This window comes from Rhamphochromis sp. 'chilingali' (assembly GCF_963969265.1).
Source record: "Rhamphochromis sp. 'chilingali' genome assembly, chromosome: 2".
NCBI lineage: Eukaryota > Metazoa > Chordata > Actinopteri > Cichliformes > Cichlidae > Rhamphochromis > Rhamphochromis sp. 'chilingali'.
In genome coordinates this window covers 39,900,494-39,920,927 of record NC_137930.1, presented here as the reverse complement: position 1 = coordinate 39,920,927, position 20,434 = coordinate 39,900,494, and the positions used below count along the sequence as shown (strand labels likewise).

General features: G+C 40.9%; 1 protein-coding gene across 4 annotated transcripts; it reads right to left on the bottom strand.

Annotated features, from left to right (window-relative positions):
* Nucleotides 1-42: 42 nt before the first annotated feature.
* Nucleotides 43-18,271, bottom strand: LOC308392090 (uncharacterized protein). Of its 4 annotated transcripts, none has more exons than XM_080874952.1 (13): nucleotides 18,038-18,271; nucleotides 17,821-17,951; nucleotides 16,140-16,213; nucleotides 11,864-12,062; nucleotides 11,189-11,390; nucleotides 10,935-11,103; nucleotides 8,462-8,555; nucleotides 8,335-8,370; nucleotides 8,179-8,232; nucleotides 7,911-8,038; nucleotides 1,685-1,820; nucleotides 1,383-1,453; nucleotides 43-1,090 (listed from the first exon to the last, which is right to left on the bottom strand). In XM_080874952.1, exons 4-13 carry the CDS (start codon nucleotides 12,057-12,059, stop codon nucleotides 857-859), a joined length of 1,320 nt encoding a protein of 439 aa, XP_080731078.1. In that variant the 5' UTR covers nucleotides 12,060-12,062; nucleotides 16,140-16,213; nucleotides 17,821-17,951; nucleotides 18,038-18,271; the 3' UTR covers nucleotides 43-856. The 4 variants fall into 4 exon arrangements, with proteins under 4 accessions (XP_080731078.1, XP_080731077.1, XP_080731080.1 ...); XM_080874951.1 differs by having other exon boundaries at nucleotides 17,821-17,933; XM_080874954.1 differs by having other exon boundaries at nucleotides 10,935-10,998; nucleotides 17,821-17,933.
* Nucleotides 18,272-20,434: the final 2,163 nt, after the last annotated feature.

The window sequence follows — 20,434 nt, the reverse complement described above, 5'->3', positions numbered from 1 at the left end:
CACTCAGATGTAATGAAATAACACTCAGACACTTCAGCAGTTTAACGTGCACGGGTGAGAGACTCAGGGGGAGACTCACACACCGTGGAGCAGCTCGCTGCCTTTATTTATACACAACAGGAAGCATACAAAAAAGGAAATATCATGCTTATCTTGTCAAGCAAGCAGGTGTGATTTCTCAAGAACTTTGTATTCTCTACAAGGTTGTTTCTTACTCTTGGGTGGCGGTTTCCTGCTGCTGACAATTAATGTGAAGGCAAACAGTTTCCGTTATAGAGTAGAGAGCCAGCAATTAAAATATGCAGCTGGTTGAGTACAAGACAGAAATATAAACACTCTTAGCTGATTATTATATGAATAATAAAACCTTTAAAAACAAAAATACTCTTGACAGGTTCAGTCCAGACTCTGACCCTACAGTTTCTATCGCCTGTTTGTGAGGACTGTCTCTGGAGCAGAGGGCACAATGTTTAGCCTCCTTCTCTGCATGCTGTCACTTCTTTTTCTTGTCTCTCAAGTACCAAATCTGATATATGATATTTCAAGAGATTAGTTCTATATCAATATTGTAAAAATAACTAACAGTAAACAAGCATGGAAACAGGGTCAGGGGCACAGAGGAGGGAACAGGACAGAACATAAAGGAGTGCAGCAAAAACTAATAAAATATTAAAACCATGAGCCGAACATAAAAGTATGAAGTTTTATTTATTTAAAAATATATATATATTTTATTAGATTATTCTTTTTGTTTTTGATCTTTGACAGATGAAAGTTCAGGAAACAATGGCAGAAACGTTCAAAGATGCAGAACGCTGCTGTGAAAACAGGTTAACAACGATCACAGCAGCTGACATTAAGGGTTTGTTGTGGGCTGCATCAGGAGGCTGAGTCCCTGCACAGCGAGGCACAGAACCTCCAGCAGAACCTCTGGGGGCAGCTCGGGCCGGTCCCAGCCGTCACTCAACTCTTTCAGCTTCTGATCGTTCAAACAGATGAACTCGGCCGCCCAGCGGAGCTCCCCTCCCTCCTGCAGGGGGACGGGCAGGGACTCTGGCAGTGTGGCCCGACCATCCTTCAGACCATCCACCTGGAGAAGCAGAGAGGGAGCTGTTGTCTGATCAGATTCAAACATGAGGAAGACTCCGCCCACAGGCTGCTGATAGTGGGCGGAGCTGCTGCTGATGTGCTTTTACACGTGTGGGATTTTCTGTTTAGTTTTAGTTTATTCTTCATCATTACAAAAACATGACAGACGATGCTTTAAGGTGTCAGATTACACATGTTTAGTGTGCTCAGTCTGTAGGATAAGGTGTGATGAGGCTGGCAGCTGTTGAGAGGAGCATGTAGATGAATGCAGATGAATGAGTGAATGAACCCACCAACTGGTTGAGCACTCTCAGAGTGTCTGGACTGCAGCAGGTCAGAAGTGGCGGCACTTCATCTGGCAGAGCTGCACAAACATGAAGAAGAAAGACAAAGTTTGATGACGATGTGACGAACTGAAACGCTTTGCTTCAGATGTGTCAGTAAAACTGTGAGCTGAGCTCTCACACACTCCCAAATCACACCTGAGCAGCTTTATCTCAGCCCCACCACCTCCAGCTCACATACCACACCTGATGTGGAGCATCTACATGTTACTGGATGGGATAAATGTCTCAGAGCAGGTCAGCTGACTTACTGTCCAACGCGCTGACCAACAGGTGAACAGCATCCTTCACAGCAGTGGAGATGTTTGAAATATCGAGAAGGTCCATGAAGGAGGAGGCAGCCTGAGACAAAGTGCCTTCAAATGCTCCATTACTGCAGTGATCCAACTGAGAGAAGCAGAGGATTATTAGTAGTAGTATCAGAGCAGGGTGGTGTTTAGTCATGGAGAACATAAAACTACAGTTATGTCCATAAATGTTTGGACAGAGACAACTTTCTTCTAATTTTGGTTCTGTACATTACCACAATGAATTTTAAATGAAAGAACTTAGATGCAGTTGAAGTTCAGACTTTCAGCTTTAAGTCAGTGGGTTGAACAAAAAGATGCATAAAAATGTGAAGAACTAAACCATTTTTAACTCAATCCCTCCATTTCAGAGACTAAGTATTTAGACAAATTAAATAACTGAAAATAAAATGTTCATTTCTAATACTCTAATGCTGACAAACCTTTGCTGGCAATGACAGCCTGAGGTCTTGAACTCATGGACATGCTGTGTTTCCTGCTTTTTGATGCTCTGCCAGGCCTCTACTGCAGCGGCATCCAATTTCTGTTTGTCTGTGGGCCTTTCTGTCTGAAGTTTAGTCTTCAACAAGTGAAATGCTCAGCTGGATTAAGATATGGTGGCTGACCAGGCCATTCAAGAATATTCCACTTGTTTGCTTGAATAAACTCCTGGGTTGCTTTGGGTGTAGGTTTTGGTTCATTGTCAATCTGTATTATTAAAAACCGCCCATTTAATTTGACTGTATTTAGCTGGATTTGAGCAGACAGTATGTCTCTGACCACAGAATTAATTCAGCTTCTTCTGTCCTGTGTCACATCATCATTAAACACTAGTGTCCCAGTGCCCACGGCAGCTATGCATACCCAAACCATCACACTGCCTCCATCGTGTTTTACAGATGTTGTGGTATGCTTTGGATCATGAGCTGTTCCACGCCTTCTGCATGCGTTTTTCTTGTTCAAAGAATACTTTTCCAGGACTGTGTTTGTTTGGTTTTTTTGAGCCTTTCTATTCCTGAGTCTTATGAGTGGCTTGGACCTTGCAGTGAACCATTTGCATTTACTTTCATTCAGTCTTCTCTTTATGGTAGACGGTGTAGTTCAGTTGGTTGGATGTTGTGAGGTTATGACCTCACAGCCCACTGCCCAGTTTCAGTCATTGTGCAAATTTACTGTTTATAAGATTGGGGAAACCTGCAGCCAGCTGAGAGTGAAGAAGTCACTTGGATGAGTGACAAAATGTTTCTTCCACTGAAAACACTTTGTCCAGGTGAACAGAATCCCCTTTTTGGGATTTCCTTACCTGGATGATTGAGCATGCATCAAGACATGAAATGAAGGGGTTTCTCTTCCCCATGGAAATGATTCTGTGATCATCCACCACTGTTGTCTTCTGTGGACCTCCAGGTCCAGGTGCTGAGTTCACGAGTGCTTTCTATCTTTCTCAGGATGTACCAAACTGTAGTTTTTGCCACTCCTGATATTGTAGCAATTGTTTTTTTCTTCTGTTTTTTCAGCTTAAGGATTGCTTGTTGCACCTGCATACAGAGCCGCACCTTGTTTGTTCGCAGCAAAATCGTCAAAATGCAAGCACCACACCTCAAATGATCTCGAGGCTTTTTATCTGCTTAACTGACAATGACATAACAAAGGAATTGCCCACATCTGCACATCAAGTAGCCTTTGAGTCAACTGTCCAATTACTTTTGTAATGTGTATACCCTCAAATGAAAGCTGAGAGTCTACATTTATGTCTGTTATATAACTATAATTGTAACATGTTTCAGTTAATGGGTAAAAGAAAAACTTGTGCCAGTGTCCAAATATATGGCCCTAACTGTACCTGCTGTCTGTAAAGCCCCAAGCCTGTTGCCAGTATTGGTTGTTGGGCCTGTGCATACATGATTGATAACCAGCAGCATCCATGGTTCCGATAGCTGAGAAATATCAGTAAAGAGCTTTTAGAAATATAATTAAGCAGCAATAACTTTAAGCGATCCTTTTAATCAGTTTCTCACGTTGAAGTGTATGGAACGCCAGGACTGCCATAATGAATTAATTAAATACACCATTAAATAATTAATTAAATGTGGCAATAATTAATTAAAATTGGAATTAATTAAATAAATAGTTATGACACATGTAATTAATTAATTATTGACACATTTAATTAATTATTTATGTATTTCACATTTTAATTAATTATTGACACATTTAATTAATTATTTAATGATATATTTATTTATTTCATTTTGGCAGTCCTGGCGCCTGGCTCTCATCTTGAAATAATTTTATCTGTCAGCCTCACCCATCAAACTCAGGGGGCGGGGTTAACGCTGATCGAGTCAAAACCATTGCTTTGGCCTGCTGGCCATTGTTTCTAGCACACAACAACCGGCATGTGGAAGCTAACAGAACTGAGCTTTGAAAAACCCTGTTTGTGTGTCACCAAATACCGTTTTAATATTTTTTTAGCCGAGAATGTAGTGGTTTAATCTTCATGTGTCTGGTCGGTTTGTCAAGATACAGCCTCTTTGCAAAAGTGCTTCGATGATTTCGGAGATGTCTGCCCAGTCTCACGGCAAAGCGTGGGATAGACCCGCTCGCCTCGCAAGCAATCCCACCGACAAAGCGCAGGCCCCGGTACACAGCTGTAGTAACCCCGCTGACTTCTTCGGTGTTTTATTTCCTGATGTTCTTATGTGTCCTACGTGTTTCAGTCGCCAATTCTGAATTCTAACTAACATTAAAAACATGTTTAAGGAGGAGAGAGAGCAAATAAATCTGTTTAACATCTGATCTTTGGGTTTTTGTTCAGTAATCAGCGTGACCTGTGTATAAACGCATAAAACAGATAACGTTGGTGTTTCCGTCATGTAGTAACTGCTGGCTTTAACTGTACAAAGGTTGTTCGACACTATGAAACACATACAGACTTCATGATGTTTGGCTAATATTTTTATTGTGAATATTAATCATGCTGACCTCGCTCTGTACACCACGCAGCGAGGTCAGCATATCCACGATATCCTCAGCTCCATGAGTTAACACAGAGTTTCCCAGCTGACTATCTAACTGCCAACTATTCCAGAGACATGAAAATATACAGCATAAAGAAAAGTGTAAGAGACTCAGCAGCAGATTAGAATAACAGTTATACATTTAATAAATCACCAAATGAATCCAAGAAACGAGCAAACCTGTTCCGACAATTTGAGTTTGTATTCCCTCAGCTGCAGACTCGCTGCTGTTTAAATGTTTGAAAAGGAAGATTAGATAAGAACAAACGTCAAACATAGACTCAGTCTGCCTTCACATTTGATATGAGGCCAGCACGTATAGTGGCTGTGTCCTGTTTTAAGATCATACATGTAAAATTGTTGTCTGACCTCCGTCGATCCAGCCGCTCAGAGTCCGTGGTTACCATGGTTACTGCATAAGCAGCTATAATATTAACAGCTGGCACTGAGGAAACCTCCCGGCAGCATGGGTGTTTATGTTTTTCATTGCAAAAGAACTGTCTGAATGGTTAACTGAAGTTAACTTGGATAAATTATAGTTAAGGAGTATCACAGATAACGCCTACGTGAGCTGTGCGACTGTTCACCACTACACTGAAATCAGCAGGCTATTACTGAAATACACGTGCTATATCATAAACTATGATATAAATAGGGAGGTCCTATTAACATGTTTAGTTTTAAAGGACACCTTCCTGCCTTTAGTCTCCTTCATGAGCAGTATTAGTTTTCTTCTAACATCCAGAAGTCTGCACGATGTGTTTCATAGTTTGTAACAAGCCTTTGACAGGTAAACATAACATGACCGAAAAAGCAAAAAAATGGTTCATTTATGTTTGATGTGTGTTTATTCCTCCCTAAATATCGTCGGTGAAGTTCGCCATGCACGTCAGATTTTCCTGCGCATTTTTATACCTCTGCCAACAGAGAGAAAAAAAAAATCACATTCTAACAGACAGCTGGTGCTTAGAATACAGTTGAATAACTATTAAAAAACAGATGATATAATATTTCTGTCCAGGTTGCAGACTTCATGATGAACATGCTGTTGCAAACTCTGCTCCTCTCGGTGGAAATGCGCCTTCTCTTTCCTCTTTGTATAAAAACATTTTAAAAGTCAGTTTAATCTCAAAATTCACTGTTAAATCCAAAACACACCAGATAAAGAAAAGCGAATAGTTCAGTCTCACACATGTGCCAGTGAACCATTAAACGTCTGTGAAACTATGCAGTTATGAAACGTAACTTTAACCTCAGCCAAACCGATTTGCTCAGTTGTGAATAAAACAGCGAAGTAAACGTGACCCGACAGACAGAACCTGAGTGAATGAAGTCCAGCGTTTAACCACTGAGAGCTAAAACTCAGCTGAGGTTTCAAAGCTGTGTGCAGGTGATTGGACATCAGCCGCTGATGAAGCTGTTCGCCTATAAAGTGCTCTGTAAGGAAACAAGCTCCAGCAGCTCTGCGCTCGGGGAAAACACTATATTTACTTATCTTGTGCAGAAAAATGCGCTGACATTGCTTTATATCGAGCACCGGCTGCCCAGTTAAACTGTGACTATCACCAGGTAACGTAGGCGTGTTTCTTGAATTAGCAGCAGGTGTTAAACAGCTGACAGATGAGGAGGAGGATGCATGCAGGTAAACTGAGAGTCTGTTGAGCTGATCGCTGGTTTCATGAGAAAAATGTCAGCTCGTTCTTTATGTTACAGAAGCACAGAGACACAAGGTGAAAATGAGAATCTGTGAATGCAACATGTGGAACACGGAGAGTGGAATATGTAAACAAACCGGTTAATGTACCCCCTCGGTGCACTCTGCATGCTAACTGTTAGCAGAGCTAGTGAAATCTCTGAAAACATCTGAGCACTTTTGCAAACATGTTCTATGTTGACAACCTGACCAGACATACGTCGCGACATTCGCAGCTAAAACACTGTTAAAAGTGTAGCTGGTGACAGAAAAACGGGGTATTTTAAAACTACACCACCACCATTGCTGCCTGTGGTTTGATCTGCATTCTGGGATACCTGGCTGCCCCAAGTCTACACAAGCAATCGATTATCTAGGATCGACCTGTTTTGACTTACTTTGCACGGCAACCAATCAAATGTTAGAGAAGCTGCATGGGCAGCGTTAACCCCGCCCCCTGAGTTTGATGGGTGAGGCTGACAGATAAAATTATTTCATGATGAGAGCCAGGCGTCAGGACTGCCAAAATGAAATAAATAAATATATCATTAAATAATTAATTTAATGTGTCAATAATTAATTAAATGTGTCAATAATTAATTAATTACATGTATCATAACTATTTATTTAATTAATTAATTCCAATTTTAATTAATTATTGACACATTTAATTAATTATTTAATGGTGTATTTAATTAATTCATTATGGCAGTCCTGGCATTCCATAGAAGTGGAGCAATTTTGCTTCACTCTTCTTAGTGCACTGAGGTTTGTGAGGATTTATTTATGCACAGGATTCTTAAGATCCTGCCACTCTTACAGTTTTCAGAGATGTGCTGATGTGCTCTGATCATTGACCTAGTTTTGATCTAAGCTTTGGCTGTGGGACAGATGGCCTCACATTTGAATCTTGAATACTCTGGTTATGGAGCAGTTTACAGTTTACTCTGTTCAGCTGCTTAGACATCTCAGCTGTGTTCTTGGAGTCTTGGAGTTTGTTCAGAAACAACTTTGCAAACCTAAGCTGAGCTTTTCCGTTCTTTTTAGAAAGAAGAGGCTTTCTTCAGGCAACCCTTCTGAACAAACCCCACATGTTCATTCTTTTTCTAATTTTGCTGTCATGAACTTAATCATTTAACCTAAGGCCTGTGGAGTCTGAGATGTAGCTCTTGGGTTTGTTGCAGTTTATCTGAGGTTACATGGTCTGACCTGGGATGTCCACTGGTGGGGTAACTGTGGCACTGTGTTAACACACCTGAATGCACCAGATCAGCAAACTGCCAAAACATTTGCTTTTATACAGGCACTCTCCTTTGCTGATAATCCGCTAGACTGATGCTTGTTTATTCTTGTGGAACCTCCATTCTCACGTGACTGCCTGTTTAACCATCTCTTCACTTTTTGTTCCTTGCAGTAACTGATGAAGCATCAGTTGAAGAATTAAGATCAGTGGGAGATGAAACCTCATGATTCTTACTGTTTGCTCCAGCAGAGAGAGAGTATCCCCATCCTCAGCAAGCTCGCTGAGCTTCTTCAGTAGATCATGACGGGTCGACTCGGGAAGATCTGCCAGCGGCTGCAGAAAAGCATCCTTCATCTTTAGTTCTGCGGCAAACACAGAAATAGCAGAACTGATACGATCACACTCAATAAATTAAAGCAGAGTTTGTGCTGTAGGTCCCAAACTCCAAAAGCTTCACTCTGATTAATTCAGAACAGGGAAAAGCTCAAACTGTCAGACACACCTTCTTTAATCTGTTGTAGCATCGCACTCTCTATGTCATCGCCAAAGAGTCCATCTGAAAACAGACCTCAAGATTATTAAAAGTGAGAAAGACTTCATGTTGATGTGAACATTAAGACAAACATGGCATCAACTTCAACCACACACAGCAACATACCGAGGGCACCTCGAGTCCAGGGTTCACACGAGATCTCTAAATGAGAGCAAAGGACAGAAATTATACTCAGTAACACACACACACACAAACACACACACATGCAATCAACACAGTGTTGTGCTCTTACTCAGCTTCTCATCCTCTATCTTTATCTCCACCAGGCCGTAAGCAAAGGTGGATTTTTCTGGAACAGTGAAGCTTGTCTTCTCTTTTCTGTGGCCCTAAAAACATTTATTTTTTGTTAAATTACACATAACTGCACAATCAATACACAAGCATAGAAGAAACACTATCATTGTTCTCCATTTGCCACACAATTTAGATGATCTTCAGTCCATTTCCAAGAGTTTTGGAGACCTTTGGTCTGAAGTTGCTGAGGTGAAGGGATCAGGTTTACAACAGACTGCTTGAATTCTTCCAAACATTTTAAAGAGCTGCTGCAGCGTGAACACCCAAATTCTAAAGCTGCTGCCCTCTTGTTGTTGGAACTGACAGCAGCCTTTGACGTGGTCGACCATGATATCCTGCAATCACAGCTGGAATCATATGATGGCCTAATAGCGTTTGCTCTTCAGTAGTTTTGGTCCTTATCTGGAAGGACTTTTTATGTCAACATGGGCCATCACAGCTCCAAAATAGCCCCCCTTAATTATGGTGCACCTCAAAGCTCTAGTTTGGGTCCTGCCTTGTTTGCACTGCATATGTTGCCACTGGGATCTGTTTTCTCACAGTACAACCTTTCTTCACTTTCTTCTTTTTTCACTATTTTGGAGATGACTTTGAGATCTATCTGCCTTTAAAAGCAGGGACAGGCCCACTTCAGTTATTATTATGTTGCCTTGATAGTGTTAAACAGTGGATGTCTTTAATTTTTTATTTATTTTTTTATTAAATGAAAACAAAACAGAAGCTGTCATTTTTGGTAGCTTCATTAAGCCCATTGACAGCAGTCCAGGCCCCTTATCCTCCTATTGTAAGACAGTGGTTAAAAACCTCGGTGTGTACCTTGATGGTTGCTTTAAACTGTGTAGGCAGGTGAGTTCAGTAGTCCAATCCAGCTTTTTTCATTTAAGACAGCTAGCCAAGGTTAAGCTGTACCTTCCAGCTAATGTCTTTGAACGTGTTATTCATCTCTTCATTACTTACAGACTGGACTACTGCAATTCTTTGTACTTTGGTTTGGACCAGGCCTCTCTTTATCGTCTCCAGTTGGTCTGAAATGCAGCTGCTCGTCTGCTAACTGGCACTAAACAGAAGAAGCATATTATCCTGGGTGTGGCCTCTCTACATTGGCTCCCTGTTCCTTACAGGATCCAATTTAAATTTTTACTTTTTGTTTTTAAATCATTTAACGGCCAAGCGCCTTCTTACCTATTTGACCACCTTTATATTTATGCTCCAGAAAGAACCATGAGGTCCAAACTAACCTTAACTATTCAACAGACTAAACTTAACTATCGTGGACACAGAGGCTTCTGTGCGGCAGGTCCCAAACTCTGGAATTGCCTTCCTCTTAATATTAGATCTGCACAAACATTCAAACATTTTAAATCGTTACTAAAGACACACACTTAAGTCTGGCTATTAACACACTCTGACCTAAACATTTTTGGTTTTAACAGCCTTAGTTGTTGCTGTTGTTTTAGTTTTTTTAATTGCTTTTCTATAGTTTACTGCATCACTGCATTTTATTTATTTTAGTGGCATTTTACATTGTTAAGCACTTTGTGCAGCATGGACTGTTTGGAAATGTGCTATATAAATAAACTTGACCTTGACCTTAAATGTTACACACAGCTCCATCAGATGATGTCTACAATGGTTCTTGCTGCAGAGCATCTGTTTATGTGCCACTCTCCGGTAAATAATCACGTCACTCTAATAAAATGACCTGGCTACACCACGGGTCAGGCCTGGTGCCAGGGTTTACAGTGCTGGGTATTCTGCCTGCTTGTTAGCATTGCAGTGTAGGAACCAGGAAAACGTGGAAACCGTGCTCTGTGGCAAATGCTGTTTTCTAAATAGTAATTTGGGAATTATGCTCTTCATAGTTGTTGAATTTTTACACAATACTTATTTTTATGACTTTAACCAGTCTGCTACTCAGGAGTTTATTTTTGGGGGGTTATACAGGAACTTGTTTCTTCCTCAAATGTGGCCTTGAAATAGGCCTGCCAGGGACGTTTATGACCACAAATAGCCTTTGAGTTCCTGAAGTGGAACAAAGTTAGTGGAGTCCTGCGGAAGTGGATTGGATTCCCAGAGTCCTGATGTCCGCAGAATCAGTTTTGATTAAACAATGAGGCAGAAGTTACCAACAGTCTAAATCTGCCGGAGAACTGTGGCAAATTTTCAAAATGCTGAAGAACCGACCATTCACGTAACTTACAAACAGAGGAACTGAATACGTAAAGAATTCCTGATTCAAATTCATTAACTCGATCACTTTAATCACTACAGACAAATCATGCTGCACCTGCACTCTGGACAGTTTGTTCTTCACAAACAAGTAATCAATTCATTACCAATACAGCTCAAACATGAGTTACTGAAAACAAAGCTGAGCCCAGAATGTCTTCATCCTTTGGAGATTCACTCACCTTTGCAAACAGACTCAGTATCTTTATGCAGGAGGCTAACAAGGACCCATCCCTCGTGCACTTTCTAATAAGTGTGACAGGAGAAGAGTTGTAAATTGTCTGGTGAACAAAAGCCAGTTTATCCTTCGTTTTCAGTGCCAGCAGGTTCACTTTGTCTGTTTTTATGGTCCTGGAAACAGGAAGCAGCAGCAGAGAGTAAAAAGGTTAGTGCATGTTTGGAAAACAACGATCGCTGAGCAGAGACAGAGCCCTACCCGTCACTGAGCGCGCTCCTCAGGGCTTTAAGGTCGACTTTCTTCGACATCATGTTGACGGGCTGAACTAGTCCATCCATACTGTCAGCGCCTGCATTCACTTCAGCTTCATACACACCAATGTCTTTTCCACCTAACCCTCCTCTCCCGCTCGTCTTTGTTGAAGTCATGAAATTACTCACAAAGGGCTCATCTGTGCACTCTGGAGGGAGAAAGGAGCATCACTTACACATGATACAGTCGTTCTATATATTATGAGGTCAATGTACCACAACACACAGGTCAGCTTAATGAGGGGGAGTTATTTAGGAGACAGAGGCACACCCACTGCCACCTCTGGTATAACTGGAGCATAAAGACACACACTCCCAGCTGATTCTCCCTTCTGTGGATTAAGGAATGTATTAGTTCACTGTGACACTGGTGAGCCTGTTTGCCTTGCAGGTCACAACCCATCATCCTCTGTCTTACTTTATCACCCTTCCTTTCTTTCTGGCAAAAGTATGGACGATGAGGGGCAGAGATGAATAAGATAGATTCTGTGAATTAAGGTCAGCATGTGAACTACAGTATTATATCATCATCACCAGGCCAATGGGACTCAGTCATAAAAAAAAGGTGTATTTATATTGTGTGACACAAAATATGTGTGTGTTTATGCATCTGAATACACACCTGGGCTGAAGTCTTCCACCTCCATGAGCTCGGGCAGACTGAGTTGCATTATCTTGTGCTTTTGCATTGGCCAGAATTTTCCTCTGCTGACTTTGACCAGAGTCAGCAGATCTACTTTCTTGATTAGGCTCTCATTATAGATGAGCTCTTTATCTCCCACCTTGTCAATCAGTTTTTTGGCCTCAGCTGCAAACATCTTCTGTGGAGACAATAAAACAAACACAGCTGTTTTCAATTCACTGCATGGATTTCTTAATGGTTAATTTGCAGATTTATCCAAATGCTTAGACGCTGTCTAAGATGCAAATCTAAAAGAATGCAGCCATTGGCAAATCCTTATAACCCAATATTTAATATAAAAGAGTAAAAATAAAGCTATGTTTCTCTGATCGTTACCAAAACATTGCAGTATGGAGCCACTCAAAATGCTAAAAGTTCAACATATTAAACACTGAAACTGAGAAATGTTGTGTCTGTGAAAGGTATCTGATTACAGCACGTCACTCAAAACCATCTGAAAAACAGACACGATTTATAACCATTTAAATATTTCTATTTGTGTCTCTCAAACTTTTAGTGTTCCCGTTCTCTATGACAGTTGTTCTAAAATGTTCCAATTCTTTCGACCATTTCATACAAATAGGAGTTAACCTCCAGTGAACTGTTTTCATCAGCATCAGTATTTTCCTAATCGCCTATTTTATTTATCCACAGTTCACTAAAAACATCAGAATGTTGTGATAGGAAGTTGAAATTATAATCAAATCTAAGTAAATTTATTAACAGGTTCAGTAAGCAAACTCATTAGTCCTGTTTTATACTCTTTACATTGACTCCCAGAAGAGATACCAAGCACTCCACGGCCAGGCTTCAGCCTTATTGAACACTCTGCTGCTCACAGACTCATCGTACCAGATGGAAGCTGGAGGAGAACGCAGCCTTTCAGTCTGTGGCTCCAAGACTGAAACATTTTTGTTTAGTCAGGTTTTTCTGATGTTCACTCTATTCTGCGGCTCAACTTGTTTTTCTATAATATATTATTTTACTCTATTTTGTTGTACAGTGCTTTTTCTGTGTGTTCTAAACAGGGGCGGAGCGTGGGGGTGGCTTACTGGGCTTAAGCCCAGGTCTTTTTGTCAGAAGCCCGGGGTCTTTTGGAGTGTAATTTTTCATAGTTAGATGCCTGGCTGACAACTGTATAAAACAAAAAGTGCAAGCAATATTCGAAGCACATAGTGCACACTGTGGGAATTTACGACTGTGCGTGAATCCCCCCTGATATTGGTATGATCCGAGCTCAGGCACTAAGCGACTGAGCGAGAGGGCGGGGCAGCTGCTGCCTGTGAGTGCGCTGTTGGAGAAACGGAGCCAGCCATACTAAGGAGAGCTTAAGTTTGACCAGGGCCCTATTTCAGGAAGCCGGTTTAGTGCAAACTCTGAGTAAGTATACCCTGAGTTAACGAAAACTCTGGGTTTTCGGTTTCACAAAGCGAGTTTAGATTAATACTGAGTGAGTTACTATGACGACACACTCCGTGAAGCTAACCTGCCCCCTAGCAGGTTTACTTCAACTAACCCTAACTTTCTCCGCCTCTTTGTCGGAAACCTGACTGTAGGAAGTGTCGGACATGGCGTGCCACTTCCTTGAAGAGCCAGTAGATGTTGAAGCCCAAATTCTCCGCAGAGCTCTCCGCCGGGAGAGAGTGATCAGAGCGCGTTTGGACATTTTATCATTTCCTGATGATTTCCTGTGTGAACGTTACCGTTTTTCAGCACAATCTATAATTTATTTGAATAACATCCTCAGGCCTAATATTGCTCATGTGACACATCGCCGACATTCTCTCAGTTCTGTACATATTATTTGTATTGCACTTCGGTTTTTTTGCAAACGGGAGCTTTCTGTATAATATTGGTGACGCTGAGCACGTTTCCAAGGCTACCGTCTGTCGGGCAGTCAGGAATGTTACAGTTGCACTGAAACGTCTCCTGTACTCGTTTGTGGTGTTCCCCGGTCATAGACCCACAAGATTTATCAAAGAGGGATGCCACAAAATTGCAGGTATCAGGATGAACAAAACTTAATTCATGATGTGGTGATACTTGAACTACTACTTAAATTTTACATTTATTCCCACGGTTCCCAGGCGTGATTGGCTGTATAGATGGCACTCACATTCCAATCATTGCTCCTTCAGTAAATGAAGGAGACTATGTGAACAGGAAGTCTTTCCACAGCATTAATGTACAGGTACATAGTTCCCTGTAGCATTTCAAACTAACAAATTATTTCATTATAGTGATGGATGCTAATTTGTGTTCTCTGCACTGTGAAGATCATATGTGATGCTGCCAACATTATCACAAATGTGGAAGCCAAGTGGCCAGGCTCTGTGAGTGGTGGTGGTGGAGGACCCCCACCTGTTTTTCAGGCCTCCGCTTTTTTTCTGTTGGCTATAACGGGTCACATTTGAGCATACAGAGTAAGCAAATATGTACTTGTAATGTGCTCAGATAATTTCAATAAGTGCTTACAGAGGGGAAATGAATGTAGCCTCTAACTGCAATTGATTTACATGGGACAAACAGACCAAGCACTATGGCTCATAATACAATTACACCTTACCTGTTTGGACTATATTTTTATATTTCATTTTTACTTGCTGCCAGGAACGTTTGGGGCCTGTTGGGTTGCACCTGCGCTCACATCACTTCACAAAATAAAATGTATAAAATATAAAATAAAATAAAATATAATAAAATAACGTGTTAAATGGGTGGAAATCCCTAGATCAATGTTTAAATTAACACTCACGCATTGACTCTGTCGGCTATGTTTTGCCATGCATGCTCCCTTTCTTTTGCAGCTGAGGCTGTGTTACTTTTTTCCCGTGGAATTTGCATGTTATCGGCATATGCTGCCATCAGAATTTCGGCCTCAAGCGCTGTAAAATACATTGACCGCACCTTCTTTCCCTCCGTCTCCATGGTGACTCGCTTAATCTGTGCTCCACTAATCAGGGCTTTATGTATCCTCGTGCGCGCGCGTAACTTGGGGTTAAAGCAACTCCGCGTTGATTGAACTAATTGTTATCAGCCTTTCTGAAACCGAATATTCCAAGTTGGACAGTTCGGGGTTACTCAACCCTGAGTATCGTTTTTAACTCTGAGTTTTCTAAACCGGCTTCCTGAAATAGGGCCCAGGTCTATGATGATTTTTAGTGCTACTATCATCTAGTTCTGATTCTGGTTCTGTCTTGGTTAAATCCTAAGTAGTGATGAGTTTGAACTGTTGTAGTCCTGTTTTAATTCCGGATCAGTTCTGGGTCTGGTTGAATTGGGGTTTAGTCCTCGTGTCTTGATACAGCCCCGACTTTGTTCTGCCTTGCTGCTTAATTAAAAAACTAGTTTAAGGTGTCCTGCATGTGTGATATATATTTTTCCCTATATGAAGTCATTCTTTTTTTTAACAAAACTCAAAACAGAGCCTATTAATCTTTCAGTCATTTCTGACCCCCCCCCCCCCCCCCAAAAAAAATAAATAAATAAAAATAAAAATCCCACATGCATACTACCCTTTAGGGCTAAGCCCCGGGTGTTTCTAATGTCTGGCTCCGCCCCTGGTTCTAAAAAGACTACTTTCTTAAAAATAGAAATAAGATAAGATAAGATAACCTTTATTAGTCTGTATGGTGTATGGTGCTGCATCGATTCCTACAAACACTGAACCCTCTCATTCTCTTCAGCGATGACCTCATGGTGGTGTGATCTGAAGGTTTTCTGTAGTTATTACTAAATTATTTCAATTCTAAATAATTTCTCATCTTATTCAGATATGTACAGTCTGCTCTGAGCAGAGACTTTGTCACTTAATCTGCACATACAAGTGTTTCCTGTGCAGATGTCACACAAATATCTTCATTATCTCATGTTTAATCTTTGGTGAGATATCCGCATTTTTACAGACACAGAGTTTATAATCAGCTGAACTAGTTTTTAACAAAATACAAGTGTCTCAAATGATGTGTTCACTGATCACACAGCAATCAGGAAACCCATTAGCACTACAGACATAAACAAGCTTAAGCTCAACAGGGATGCACACACTGATCCTTCAGTAATAAAGCGCTGTTTCACCTGCACTGCAGGATTACGACTGTAGCTTACAGTGGTGGGCGCAGACACCACTAAAACACCTTGTTGTTTTGGTGTCACTCTGCTGCCTAAAATAACACGAGGTAAGCTGAAACACAGAGCTAGGAAACACTAGTCTTACCGTGCTCGTCCTCAATGCCAATTAAACTGTTGTTTCGCTTTCTCTGCAGCTTCAGGAGTATCAGGGTCCTCGACCTACAGGAAATGAGTAGTGTGGTGTTTTTAACCTCAATGCCTGCAGAGTTCAACAGCTGAAAGTTACACTTTTCAAAAACAGCTACCCTCAAAGGCTATAAATTTATTATAAATGACACCTTATTGCACTGATCATATAAAAAGCCATGCTAAGAAATCATATAAAAGCCTTGCTATAATCTGCCTGCAGTGGTTCTTTTATCTGTGGCTCTTATCAGGATAAGAGAAAACAGAAGTTGTCAACTGAATTCGCCTGCCTGTTGTTTATTAACTGCTGATAATCAGCTGCATATCAAAGAAGTGCACGAGTCTTTTAGGAGGAGGATGCATGGCCTTCACTCAGTGGGTTCTTAAAAAAAGGCTGGGTGTGGAAAATTAGTCACAAAGTTCACAGTTTGGGTGTTCGCGTGAAAAAGGGAACCTGAGTGCTTATATGAAAAAAAAAGTTTCTAAATAAACTTTAAAAACAGGAAGTAAAAAAAACCACCAACATAATAGGAAATGCTTGAACACCATTAAACAGTCAGTAACATCCTCTGACTGCACGCTTAACTGCTTATTTCAGAAACGTGGTTTGGGATGTGGCGTCTGATTTCATCATGGATTCTTTGATTAATGAGCTTCCGACTCTTGTTAATGGAGCCGCTCACTAGTATGATGAAGAAAATACTACATTTCAAAGGCCAATTATTAGTATTGTCACTGAATTATTGCATGGTAAATATTTCTGATGATGGACTCATATTGTTTGTCAGCAAACAAATAAGCAACTTAAAACTTTCCTTTGAGGCAAAAAAATAAAGCAAACAAGAAGCTGAGAGCGCAAAGCTCCAGCGGGCAGCATTCACCCTTTAAGGAAACAGTATTCATCTGTTCTCTCTTGTCTTTTTAAACAGACTCTATCAGCGCCTGAATGTAACAAACACAGTTACTGTCTGACTATCGACACCAGGTTACATCAGGATGAACCACATAACATTAACAACATTACACACAAATATCGTGTGGGTGTAGGTGATGGATGATAGGTACTGATTAATAATATTACACTACAGTATATTTCTACCTAAGCAGGAAGCTCATTCTGTTTCTGCTTTCTTTAAACATATATCACATTTAACACATTTTCGAGAAACTTGAAAGAAAGGCGCATGTTTAATGTAAAAGTGAGGTCAGAGGTCAAATGACGTGACATGATGTTTTAAATGTCTATATAATGACAACACACAGCACACTTGTAAGAATCATAGCCTCTAAGTTCAACAGCTTTTTGTCCACTTTTGTGGGGGAAAAAAGCAAATTTTAATCAGAATTCATTAAAATCTCATCGTGTTACAGACAGAATGACAGCACACCCACAAACACTACCAAAAAAAACGTTTAGTCTCTATCAAACATTCATCAAATTAAATGATATGATTTTAATTGGTGTCAGAATTGTGTAGAGTCACTGTGTTATTTTCATTTTTTTAACACCTGCACACATCTAAGTATGAAAAGTAGACTACAGGTAACAGAAGATGTCAGCAGGTCTGAATACAATGCTGCGCCAGGCTGACTGAAAGGAAACATGATGGTGAAAATGAATCAATAAAAGGAAAACATACCAGAAGGCAGGCGATGTCCGAGCTTCAGCTAAACTCGAAGCAAACACAGAAAGAATCGGGCAGAAGCAGACACGTCAGGAGCTGCCATCACACTGGACAGTGTTATCATCCATCTGAGACAGAAAGAAGCACTTATGCAAATCAAGAGGAGGGAGGGAACTCTGAGCCACAGACGTTTGAGTGTTAGTAACATAGTGTTAAAGTTTGACCCGCTTACCTCAGCTCAGCTCTCCTCTCCCATCTTTACATCCCATCACAAGCTGACATCCGCTGTGGATGAAGGTGCAGCGTCATTAGCAGATCAGGGATTTTAACCCAGAGTGAGACTTTATTGTGTTGGGAGACTTTAACAGAGTCAGAATGAAGAAACTTTTTCCAAAATACTATCAGCTATCAGCAGATTTTCCTTTTTCCTACAGGAGGCGGTCAGACAGGACGTTACAAAGTCCTCCCTGTAAGCTGCCAGCTCATGGACTGAGCCGTAAACAGGAAAAAGTGGCTCATGTTATTATCAACGATCACATCCGTCCAGCCCTGCGGCTGCTCTGCTTGTTACCAGAGCTGGACTGGGACAAAAAATTGGCCCGGGCATTTTGACTAGAGACCGGCCCCCCAGGTGTTATAGGAAAAGCCATAAAGCCTTTGAATGAAAACAGACACTGTTGTGACAGTGATGTACAGTCTTGTTGGTATATGTATGATTTCTATACATTTTACGTCAGATAAAAACTTTGGTTGTAATCTTCAGATAATTATTTAATAACAGACATTTTAAATGAGAATAAGAACATATTTCTTTGTGCCCCCCTTTTCCCTGTTAATGCCTTACCTGGCCCCCTGGCAACACTGTGCTAGACCCGCCCCTGCACAGTTACCAGCTGTCAGCTACTTAGAAAAGGATCCTGATGTTATTTGTCTCTCAGAAACAGTTCATAACTTCCCTTTAACTCATTCTTGTCACCTAAAAGGTAAACCTGTTTCTCCATCACAGCTCTGATGATTCAGTAAGGACATCTCCTGGTTTCATCTTCATGTTTCCCTCTCACCACATATTCAAACCGACATCATGACCAGCAGCTTTTACAGCTGTGGCTCCAGCAAACATCAGCTGATACTAGAAAGTAATATTAAATAAATTCTAACAACAGCTGATCAAGCTTAAAAGTGCTGCTGTTGTTTAATGCGCAAATGAGCTGCTGTGGCGATCCCTGAAAGGAGCAGAAAGAAGAAGATTAACTAAATATCAGTGAGCAGTGATTTCTGCTTCTTACTCCCCTTTGTTTCCTCCTCCCTGCCCTGCTGTGCAATTACCTGCTCCACCCTGACACGCTTTACCTGTGTCTGTCTGTGTGCTCTGTGACCTGACCTTACAGAGATGATGTTCTGCTGTCTGTGAAGGTTAGCAGCATTACCGAGCTTCAACCATGGTGACAGCAAACAAAAAGACACCTGACACAGGGACCCTGCTACAGGGACAGTGTCACGGGAACGTCTGCCAGAACAAAGATTTCTGTGCCCACCGCAGCAGGAGGTGGACAGTAACTGTTTTATGATGAAGTTTTCCTAAATAAAGGCTTAACGCTGACTTTGATAGAGATGATGTGGTGTATTTAACCTGTTATTTAGCCGACACATGCACTTTGAGGAGCTGACAGCTCTTTTAAGTGCGTGTTTCTGCTTTTTAGAGTTTTGTGTTGGGGTAATAAAAACCAGTAAAAACTTTTTCATATATGTGGGCATGTAAGATTAACATCGCCCTCCATCTTGGGTTAGGGACACAGTTTGGCTTACACAGAATTGTTGCCTGTTTGTGAAGCCGAAGGGAAAATCTCTGAACAGAAAAACTGTGTTAAAGGCCAAAGTGAGTGAAGGAAGCTTCATCTGAAAAATAACACCTTCTCGTTTCTTAACCACGCGTCAGTTTTCCTTTGATGTGTGGTTAAAATGAAGCAACACTGAAGAAAATGGAGGCTTATAAACGTCGACATAGTTGTTCTTTTTTCACATCTGCAACCTCTTAAAGACCTCTTAGCTCTGTGTTTGTTCTTGACAAGAAAGAAAACTGGACTGTGGTTTATTGTAAAAACGTCTTTCAGGCTGAAGTCAGTTCCTGTAAAGTAAAAGTTTCTTTAAGCTCTGCTCATCTGGCTCAGGTTTTGATTATTGTTTATATGTTTGTGTTTTTGTCTTGCTGTTATTTACTGTTTTACTTCATGAAGTAATGAATTAGTTTCATAGTCGTGCTGCTGCCTTGTTGTTAGATCTTTATCATTTGTGGTTTATAGTTTTCTACTCTCTGTCTGTAATGGGTTTTACGATGAAGAGCCAAGCTAAATAATAAATAGAATGAAACAATAAAATTCTCTTTATACTCTGCGTGTTACTGAGCTTTGACTTCTTCAGACTTTTGTCTTCTTCAATTCAGGTTCTGTCAGAAACCTCAGCTCTGCTTCTGAAGGTCAAGTCTGAGCGTCTGTGAAGGTTCTCAGTCATCCAGGTCATCGCAGTCTAAGGAGCTTGGAAAGAAAAGCGTCTGGACTTCTTTAAGTTGCTTCAAGACGTTTCACCTCTCATCCGAGAAGCTTCTTCAGTTCTAAGGTCAAATGGTGGAGAG

Coding starts and splice junctions, on each gene's coding strand:
- LOC308392090 (XM_080874952.1), bottom strand. CDS start 12,059: ATGTTTGCAGCTGAGGCCAAAAAACTGATTGACAAGGTGGGAGATAAA. Junction 11,391..11,863: donor GGTGGAAGACTTCAGCCCAG/GTGTGTATTCAG, acceptor TTCTCCCTCCAG/AGTGCACAGATGAGCCCTTT. Junction 8,556..10,934: donor TACTGAGTCTGTTTGCAAAG/GTGAGTGAATCT, acceptor AAATGTTTTTAG/GGCCACAGAAAAGAGAAGAC.